The sequence below is a fragment of the Taurulus bubalis genome (genome assembly GCF_910589615.1).
Source record: "Taurulus bubalis genome assembly, chromosome: 18".
In the NCBI taxonomy this organism is placed as follows: Eukaryota; Metazoa; Chordata; class Actinopteri; order Perciformes; family Cottidae; genus Taurulus; species Taurulus bubalis.
In genome coordinates this window covers 1,396,210-1,406,962 of record NC_136606.1, presented here as the reverse complement: position 1 = coordinate 1,406,962, position 10,753 = coordinate 1,396,210, and the positions used below count along the sequence as shown (strand labels likewise).

General features: G+C 40.2%; 1 protein-coding gene across 1 annotated transcript in view; it reads right to left on the bottom strand.

Annotated features, from left to right (window-relative positions):
• rreb1a (ras responsive element binding protein 1a) overlaps window positions 1–10,753 on the bottom strand; it is a gene marked incomplete at its 5' end in the record, with an annotated part of 27,301 nt that overhangs the window by 15,978 nt on the left and 570 nt on the right. Inside the window, one exon of the mRNA XM_079234152.1 lies at window positions 784–841. Coding sequence (XP_079090278.1) covers window positions 784–841 — 58 coding nt within the window. The remainder of the gene's footprint in view (window positions 1–783; window positions 842–10,753) is intronic.

Sequence of the window (10,753 nt, the reverse complement as noted above, 5' to 3'; positions counted from 1 at the left end):
AAAGAAGAGAAGAATCATCAGGTTTTAAGTTATTTTAGGAAATAAAACTATTGATGTCATCACAAACAACCAGGCTAACAGTTTCCCTCCGCTCCCAGTCTTTATGCTAAGCTAACGTTTAAACAGACCGGCTCATCCAACAACAGGGAGGAGGAGGAGCAGCAGAGGAGGAGGAGGAGGAGGAGCAGCAGAGGAGGAGGAGGAGGAAGAGGAGCAGAGGAGGAGAAGGAGGAAGAGGAGCAGAGGAGGAGGGTGAGGAAGAGGAGCAGCAGAGGAGGAGGAGTCAACAGGAAGAGGAGCAGCAGAGGAGGAGGAGTCAACAGGAAGAGGAGCAGCAGAGGAGGAGGAGTCAACAGGAAGAGGAGCAGCAGAGGAGGAGGAGGAGCAGCAGAGGAGGAGGGTGAGGAAGAGGAGCAGCAGAGGAGGAGGAGTCAACAGGAAGAGGAGCAGCAGAGGAGGAGGAGGAGCAGCAGAGGAGGAGGGTGAGGAAGAGGAGCAGCAGAGGAGGAGGAACAAAAGCTCCTCTGGTGTGAATCCGTTATCATCAGAGTTACGTAAGTCAGACATGTTGTTCATCGTCTGCTTCCAGGAAACATTCAACTACAACAAATAAACACCACCGAGGAAGAAGAGTTCCCTGCTGCAGCAGCAGAAGAAGAAGAAGAAGAAGAGCTTATCTTTCATGTAAACTCTGGGTCGAGGCCGAACACGGGAACTGAAACACGTTCTGCTGAGTCGGCTGTTTGAGGACATCAGGAGCTCAAAACCACAGATTACATTCACCGCTCTTCGTCTTCCTCACTCATCCCTCCAGCATCTTCCTCCTCTAGAGAGTGAAGCTCTGAGGTCACCATGATGAACACTTATTACACATGTTAAAGTTGTCAAGTTATGTTAAATAAAGTTATGTTAAAGTTGTCAAGTTATGTTAAATAAAGTTATGTTAAAGTTGTCAAGTTATGTTAAATAAAGTTATGTTAAAGTTGTCAAGTTATGTTAAATAAAGTTATGTTACTGTTCATAAAGTTGTGTTACTGTTCATTAAGGTGTGTTACTGTTCATAAAGGTGTTTTAAATAAAGTTGTGTTAAATAAAGTTGTGTTAAATAAAGTGGTGTTAAATAAAGTTGTGTTAAATAAAGTTATGTTAAAGTTGTAAAGTTATGTTAAATAAAGTTATGTTAAAGTTGTAAAGTTATGTTAAATAAAGGTGTGTTACTGTTCATAAAGTTGTGTTAAATAAAGTTATGTTAAATAAAGTGGTGTTAAATAAAGTTGTGTTAAAGTTGTAAATTTATGTTAAATAAAGTTATGTTAAATAAAGGTGTGTTACTGTTCATAAAGTTGTGTTAAATAAAGTTATGTTAAATAAAGTGGTGTTAAATAAAGTTGTGTTAAAGTTGTAAATTTATGTTAAATAAAGTTATGTTAAATAAAGGTGTGTTACTGTTCATAAAGTTGTTTTAAATAAAGTTGTGTTAAATAAAGTTATGTTAAAGTTGTAAAGTTATGTTAAATAAAGTTATGTTAAATAAAGTTGTGTTAAATAAAGTTGTGTTACTGTTCATAAAGTTGTGTAAAATAAAGTTGTGTTAAAAAAAGTTGTGTTAAAGTTGTAAAGTTATGTTAAATAAAGTTGTGTTAAATAAAGTTGTGTTACTGTTCATAAAGTTGTGTTAAATAAAGGTGTGTTACTGTTCATAAAGGTGTGTTAATGTTCATAAAGTTGTGTTACTGTTCATAAAGTTGTGTTACTGTTCATAAAGGTGTGTTAATGTTCATAAAGGTGTGTTACTGTTCATAAAGTTGTGTTAAATAAAGTTGTGTTACTGTTCATAAAGGTGTGTTAATGTTCATAAAGTTGTGTTACTGTTCATAAAGTTGTGTTAAATAAAGTTGTGTTAAATAAAGTTATGTTAAATAAAGTTATGTTAAAGTTGTAAAGTTATGTTAAATAAAGTTGTGTTAAATAAAGTTGTGTTACTGTTCATAAAGGTGTGTTACTGTTCATAAAGGTGTGTTAATGTTCATAAAGGTGTGTTAATGTTCATAAAGTTGTGTTACTGTTCATAAAGTTATGTTAAATAAAGTTGTGTTACTGTTCATAAAGGTGTGTTACTGTTCATAAAGTTGTGTTAAATAAAGTTGTGTTAATGTTCATAAAGTTGTGTTACTGTTCATAAAGTTGTGTTAAATAAAGTTGTGTTAATGTTCATAAAGTTGTGTTACTGTTCATAAAGTTGTGTTAAATAAAGTTGTGTTACTGTTCATAAAGGTGTGTTAATGTTCATAAAGTTGTGTTACTGTTCATAAAGTTGTGTTAAATAAAGTTGTGTTACTGTTCATGAAGTTGTGTTACTGTTCATAAAGTTGTGTTACTGTTCATAAAGTTGTGTTAAATAAAGTTGTGTTACTGTTCATAAAGTTGTGTTAAATAAAGTTGTGTTACTGTTCATGAAGGTGTGTTACTGTTCATAAAGGTGTGTTACTGTTCATGAAGTTGTGTTACTGTTCATGAAGTTGTGTTACTGTTCATGAAGGTGTGTTACTGTTCATGAAGTTGTGTTACTGTTCATGAAGGTGTGTTACTGTTCATAAAGTTGTGTTACTGTTCATGAAGTTGTGTTACTGTTCATGAAGTTGTGTTAAATAAAGTTGTGTTACTGTTCATGAAGTTGTGTTACTGTTCATGAAGTTGTGTTACTGTTCATAAAGGTGTGTTACTGTTCATGAAGTTGTGTTACTGTTCATGAAGTTGTGTTAAATAAAGTTGTGTTACTGTTCATGAAGTTGTGTTACTGTTCATAAAGGTGTGTTACTGTTCATAAAGGTGTGTTACTGTTCATAAAGGTGTGTTACTGTTCATGAAGGTGTGTTACTGTTCATAAAGTTGTGTTACTGTTCATAAAGTTGTGTTACTGTTCATGAAGTTGTGTTAAATAAAGTTGTGTTACTGTTCATAAAGTTGTGTTACTGTTCATAAAGTTGTGTTAAATAAAGTTGTGTTACTGTTCATGAAGTTGTGTTACTGTTCATAAAGTTGTGTTACTGTTCATAAAGTTGTGTTAAATAAAGTTGTGTTACTGTTCATGAAGTTGTGTTACTGTTCATAAAGTTGTGTTACTGTTCATAAAGTTGTGTTACTGTTCATAAAGTTGTGTTACTGTTCATAAAGTTGTGTTAAATAAAGTTGTGTTACTGTTCATGAAGTTGTGTTACTGTTCATAAAGTTGTGTTACTGTTCATAAAGGTGTGTTACTGTTCATAAAGGTGTGTTACTGTTCATGAAGTTGTGTTACTGTTCATAAAGGTGTGTTACTGTTCATAAAGGTGTGTTACTGTTCATAAAGGTGTGTTACTGTTCATAAAGGTGTGTTACTGTTCATAAAGTTGTGTTACTGTTCATGAAGTTGTGTTACTGTTCATGAAGTTGTGTTACTGTTCATGAAGTTGTGTTACTGTTCATGAAGTTGTGTTACACTGTGAAGTCATGTTTTAAAGTCACATGACTTCATTTTGCTCGTTGCATCAAACTGAAACTCGTCTGATTTGCAGAACAGTCACATGACTCACTGAGCTGAGGCGCTAACACACTAATAAAATAACACTCTTTAATAAAATAACACACTTTAATAACGTGAAGGCTTCGTTCTAATCGATGACGTCTGATAACCAACAAAGAGATCGATGACGGAGACAACTCAGGACTGAAGAGGAAGAAACACGAGACGGATGAGGAGAGCTAAAGTAGGACACACACACACACACACACACACACACACACACACACACACACACACACACACACACACACACACACACACACACACACACACACACAGGCTTGTGGTCTCCTCACTGAGTTTAAATTTAGGACACACACACACTTTATATAGCAGTGGTCTCTATACTTAGAGTGAGTCAATATTACACCGTCAGCTGGTTTAAGACGCTCGTTGTTGTTTGACTCGAATGTGAATAATAATAATAATAATAATAATAATAATAATAATAAAAGACGTCTCATCTTCACAGTTCGTCAACAGGTTATAAATCAAACAGTTAGTTACTCAACAAGCATCAATATTATCAATCAATAAAATCAATGACCTCATCAATAATATCAATGACCTCATTCACCTGATGATGAAGGTGAAGAAAAACTAATCTGCACAATATCCGTCTGAAGTTTACTGGTTTCCCACGGAGAGTTAAATGTCTGTCCCTGAACACAACACAGTTGCCTCCTTCTCTCCGTCCCTGAACACAACACAGTTGCCTCCTTCTCTCCGTCCCTGAACACAACAGTTGCCTCCTTCTCTGTGTCCCTGAACACAACAGTTGCCTCCTCCTCTGTGTCCCTGAACACAACAGTTTCATCCTCCTCTCCGTCCCTGAACACAACAGTTTCATCCTCCTCTCCGTCCCTGAACACAACAGTTGCCTCCTCCTCTCCGTCCCTGAACACAACAGTTGCCTCCTCCTCTCCGTCCCTGAACACAACAGTTGCCTCCTTCTCTCCGTCCCTGAACACAACAGTTGCCTCCTCCTCTCCGTCCCTGAACACAACAGTTGCCTCCTCCTCTCCGTCCCTGAACACAACAGTTGCCTCCTCCTCTCCGTCCCTGAACACAACAGTTGCCTCCTCCTCTCCGTCCCTGAACACAACACAGTTGCCTCCTCCTCTCCGTCCCTGAACACAACAGTTGCCTCCTTCTCTCTGTCCCTGAACACAACAGTTGCCTCCTCCTCTCTGTCCCTGAACACAACAGTTGCCTCCTTCTCTGTGTCCCTGAACACAACAGTTGCCTCCTCTCCGTCCCTGAACACAACAGTTGCCTCATTCTCTCTGTCCCTGAACACAACAGTTGCCTCATTCTCTCCGTCCCTGAACACAACAGTTGCCTCCTTCTCTCTGTCCCTGAACACAACAGTTTCATCCTCCTCTCCGTCCCTGAACACAACAGTTTCATCCTCCTCTCCGTCCCTGAACACAACAGTTTCATCCTTCTCTCTGTCCCTGAACACAACAGTTGCCTCCTTCTCTGTGTCCCTGAACACAACAGTTGCCTCCTCTCCGTCCCTGAACACAACAGTTGCCTCATTCTCTCTGTCCCTGAACACAACAGTTGCCTCATTCTCTCCGTCCCTGAACACAACAGTTGCCTCCTGCTCTCCGTCCCTGAACACAACAGTTTCATCCTCCTCTCCGTCCCTGAACACAACAGTTGCCTCCTTCTCTCCGTCCCTGAACACAACAGTTTCATCCTCCTCTGCGTCCCTGAACACAACAGTTTCATCCTTCTCTCTGTCCCTGAACGCATCACCAACCAGTGAACTCTGACTGACTGAGGAAAACAACCAGTTTAACAAACCGGTTGGTCTTTGAACACAACAGAGGCGGGGGAGGGGTCAGTCAGCCCGAGGTGTTACAGTCCACCATCCCCCACCTTCATCCTCCTCCTCTTCATCATCCTCCACACCTCTCTGTCTGCCCAAAACCAGATCAGACCAGCTGAACGTCGTCACATGAGTTTGATTCACCATCATCATCATCACCTTCACCTTCATCACTTCAAGCTGAAAGATTCGTCAAATTATAAATGCGAAGACGTGACCATTGTCACTTTTAGAACCTTAATAGTTACATTTAAAGTGTATAAAGTCTCTTTTCTTAACTTTAAGTCACATTTAAAGTGTATAAAGTCTCTTTTCTTAACTTTAAGTCACATTTAAAGTGTATAAAGTCTCTTTTCTTAACTTTAAGTCACACTTAAAGTGTATAAAGTCTCTTTTCTTAACTTTAAGTCACATTTAAAGTGTATAAAGTCTCTTTTCTTAACTTTAAGTCACATTTAAAGTGTATAAAGTCTCTTTTCTTAACTTTAAGGCACACTTAAAGTGTATAAAGTCTCTTTTCTTAACTTTAAGGCACACTTAAAGTGTATAAAGTCTCTTTTCTTAACTTTAAGTCACATTTAAAGTGTATAAAGTCTCTTTTCTTAACTTTAAGTCACACTTAAAGTGTATAAAGTCTCTTTTCTTAACTTTAAGTCACATTTAAAGTGTATAAAGTCTCTTTTCTTAACTTTAAGTCACATTTAAAGTGTATAAAGTCTCTTTTCTTAACTTTAAGGCACACTTAAAGTGTATAAAGTCTCTTTTCTTAACTTTAAGTCACATTTAAAGCGTATAAAGTCTCTTTTCTTAACTTTAAGGCACACTTAAAGTGTATCAAGAGGATGAAGCGTGAACATCTGAGCCTCAAACAAGGTCCTGATGACTTATTGATTATGATCAGGGAACATAATGAGTAACGGAGTAAACGATCAATGAATCCTCAGATGAATGAAAACACTAGTGCAGCTCTTCAGTGGAGAATAATCATCATCATCATCATCATCAGTTGAAGCAGTGGATCCCGTCAGAGGCTGAAGGAGAACATGAGGCATGAACATGAAAAGAGGGTCGACAGGTTTTGTGTGAAGTCGTTGGTTCAACACCCGACTGATGGGCTCGTCATGTGACTGAAACTGTGTGTGTGTGTGTGTGTGTGTGTGTGTGTGTGTGTGTGTGTGTGTGTGTGTGTGTGTGTGTTAAATGGAGGCTAATGTGGAGACAACAGCCGTCTCAGAGGGAGCTTTTAATTATCTGCTTCACTTCAGTCTCTGTGGACACAAACGTCCCACTGAAACGCCCCATTAACACACACACACACACACACACACACACACACACACACACACACACACACACACTCTTCTCTTTAACAATTAAATCTCATTTAAAATAAATATTATAAATAAAACAATTATACAAAAATTATAAAGAATACAGATTTTATTTCGCAAATAAATATGTACAGCCTCATCTCCAAAAAAAAAAAAATCAATATTAAATATATTTTTCCTCTTAAAATTGTGCTGCAATTTCACAAGCTACTGATAATTAAAGGGACATTTTGTATAATTATCCAATATCAAATAACCATAATATTGCAGAAGTGATTAATGAGTAATCAATTATCAGAGATTAATAATCAATGATCAGAGCTGAAGACTATAAACGAGCCGCCTCAGCGTTCCTTTAAAGAGTCAGGATGAAACAACAACCTTCCTCAAGCTGCGTCAAGTCTTTACACGACCCACTGCAGGCTGTGTGTGTGTGTGTGTGTGTGTGTGTGTGTGTGTGTGTGTGTGTGTCATCCACTACATCATCGGCCGTCAGCATTTTAAACCGTTCACCACAGAAGAAGAAACGGAGCTTTGACAGGAAACACAAGAGAACTCTTCTGCTGGGACTCTGACGCAGACCGGAGAGAAGATGGAGGTTTTAATGGGAGAGGGTCTCACACACACACACACACACACACACACACACACACACACACACACACACACACACACAGCATCCTCCCCTGTTGCCACGACACAAACTTAGCAGACCTTTTAGCACCAAAACTCATCACTTTGATGTCCTGATTGATGCTGCTGCTCCCCCTCCTCCTCCTCCCCCTCCTCCTACCTCCTCCTCCTCCTCCTCCTCCCTCCTCCTCCCTCCCCCTCTTCTCCTCCTCCTCCCTCCTCCCTCCCCCTCCTCCTCCTCCTCCCCCTCTCCTGCCTCCCCCTCCCCCTCCTCCTCCTCCCTCCTCCCCCTCCTCCCCCCCAGTAGAGCGGGTTATAACTCCTCAGCCAGAGAGACAGAGATCTGCGTCGCCGAGGGCTGCAGCTCGGCCTCAGTGTTGAATTTCGTAATGGAATGCTAACTGCTCATCCAGATCCCTCCTCCTCTTCCTCCTCCTCTTCCTCCTGCCAGGAGGAAGGGGAGGAGGAAGAGGAGGAAGAGGAGGAAGAGGAGGAGAGGACCAGAAACAGCAAGAAGATCTGGTTTATCATCTACAGAGGATTAAAAACAGCCAACAGGCTGCAGCTGCTGCCTGGAGTACTACAGAGTACTACAGAGTACTACAGGGTACTACAGGGTACTACAGAGTACTACAGAGTACTACAGAGTACTGGAGTACTACAGAGTACTACAGGGTACTACAGAGTACTACAGAGTACTACAGGGTACTACAGAGTACTACAGAGTACTACAGGGTACTACAGGGTACTACAGAGTACTACAGAGTACTACAGAGTACTGGAGTACTACAGAGTACTGAGTACAACAGAGTACTACAGAGTACTAGAGTACTACAGAGTACTGAGTACAACAGGGTACTACAGAGTACTAGAGTACTACAGAGTACTGAGTACAACAGGGTACTACAGAGTACTAGAGTACTACAGAGTACTACAGGGTACTGGAGTACTACAGAGTACTACAGAGTACTACAGGGTACTGGAGTACTACAGAGTACTACAGGGTACTACAGGGTACTACAGGGTACTGGAGTACTACAGAGTACTAGAGTACTACAGGGTACTAGAGTACTACAGGGTACTAGAGTACTACAGGGTACTACAGGGTACTGGAGTACTACAGGGTACTAGAGTACTACAGGGTACTACAGGGTACTGGAGTACTACAGAGTACTAGAGTACTACAGGGTACTAGAGTACTACAGGGTACTAGAGTACTACAGGGTACTACAGAGTACTGGAGTACTAGAGTACTACAGGGTACTAGAGTACTACAGGGTACTACAGGGTACTACAGGGTACTGGAGTACTACAGAGTACTGGAGTACTAGAGTACTACAGGGTACTAGAGTACTACAGGGTACTACAGAGTACTAAAGTACTACAGAGTACTAAAGTACTACAGGGTACTAGAGTACTACAGGGTACTAGAGTACTGGAGTACTACAGGGTACTACAGAGTACTAGAGTACTACAGAGTACTAGAGTACTAGAGAGTACTACAGAGTACTACAGGGTAGTAGAGTACTGGAGTACTAGAGTAATACAGAGTACTAGAGTACTACAGAGTACTAGAGTACTACAGAGTATAATATGACAATATGGCGGCAAAAAAGTCCCATAATGCAATGCATCAGTGCAACAGTGTAGTACTGAGTAAAGTACAAGTACTGGGTAAAGTACAAGTACTGAGTAAAGTACAAGTACTGGGTAAAGTACAAGTACTGAGTAAAGTACAAGTACTGGGTAAAGTACAAGTACTGGGTAAAGTACAAGTACTGAGAAAAGTACAAGTACTGGGTAAAGTACAAGTACTGAGAAAAGTACAAGTACTGAGAAAAGTACAAGTACTGAGAAAAGTACAAGTACTGAGAAAAGTACAAGTACTGAGTAAAGTACAAGTACTGAGAAAAGTACAAGTACTGAGTAAAGTACTGCGTTGAACTGGTGCAGGAGGACGTTCCTCCAGGAGAAGCGGCGAGGTCAAAGGTCCTCCGGCAGCAAACCTTATCTCAGGGTTCAACTCCCTCCTGTCAATCATTGAGCCGACAACCAGCGGAGTGAAGCTTTTATAGTTAACCGCCCAGCGTCTTCATCATCATCATCATCATCATCATCATCATCAACACACACACACACACCTAGCAAAAATTGGTTCCTTCATTTTAAAATCCTTATGTTAAAAATGAGAATTAAATATAAATAATTAAATATATATATTTTAAATAACAAATATATATATTTGTATGTTATTTAAAATATATATATATATATATATATATATATATTACATACATACACACACTAAAAAATATATATATATACATATTTTAAATGTATATATATATATATATATATATTTTAGTTAAAATTCGGACCAAAATAAATAAGAAACAGCCTGGAGCGCGTGAACAAACCGTCAGTTAGTGTTTAAAATGGAAGTTAAAGGGAGGATGATGTCGAAAGAGAGAGAGAGAGAGAGAGAGAGAGAGAGAGAGGGAGGAGGGGGAGGAGGGGGAGGATGCAACAGGCGTCGCGTCGCTGCTCTGTAACCGGAGACGGTTGAGACGGAAAAAGTCTCAGAAACACCAGAAACAAGTCAACTTCACACACGCCGGGCAACCGGGTCGACGTCGGCCGACCTCGTTGCCGCGTTGCCGCAGTTTGTGGATGAATAAACGGCCGTTTGTGGCCGGACGTGTCCGCGCAAGGTCACGGCGGCGACGAGCGAGCGGCCGCGACCGGAAGTGGGGCGGCGCGGCCCCTTCAAAGTAAAACGGACGAGTAGAAAATGCAAGATGGTACTTTTTTAACCGCTTTAGTTTGTGTAGGCTTAGATTGACCAACAATAACTCACGAGGTGGTAAAAAGGGAGAACATGATCACTTTAAGCGTGACTTTGTGTGATTATTTAGATTGTCATCATTATTATTGTTTACACTCTTGTGTATTGTTGTTTCGGACTTAATCCCATTAGCATCGTACTTTATCTCTGTCTACATTAATCAACAAATAAATAACCAACTAACTGACAGTGTGTGTTCAAATGCTGCAATGATGAGGAAGATGAGGAGCCTCATCATCATCATCACCTCGACACATTCTGGTCTTTGCACCTTATTGATTACTTTTCATTTATTTGCACTTTTCACAACTTTGTGCTGCAAAACCAAACCGCTTCCTTTGGGATGAAGTGGTCTCATCCCACAGCGTCATCTTCATCACAGCTTCATCTTCATCACGCCTTCATCACAGCCCCTGAAGAGGAGTCTGATCTTAAAAGTCCTCCAGTAAGTTTTAAACGCCACTTTTGCTGTGCAACAGGTGGTTTTACTTTGAAACTCCGCGCCGGAAGCTCCCCCGCTGCGCGCCGCCAGCTTGCCGCGGTGT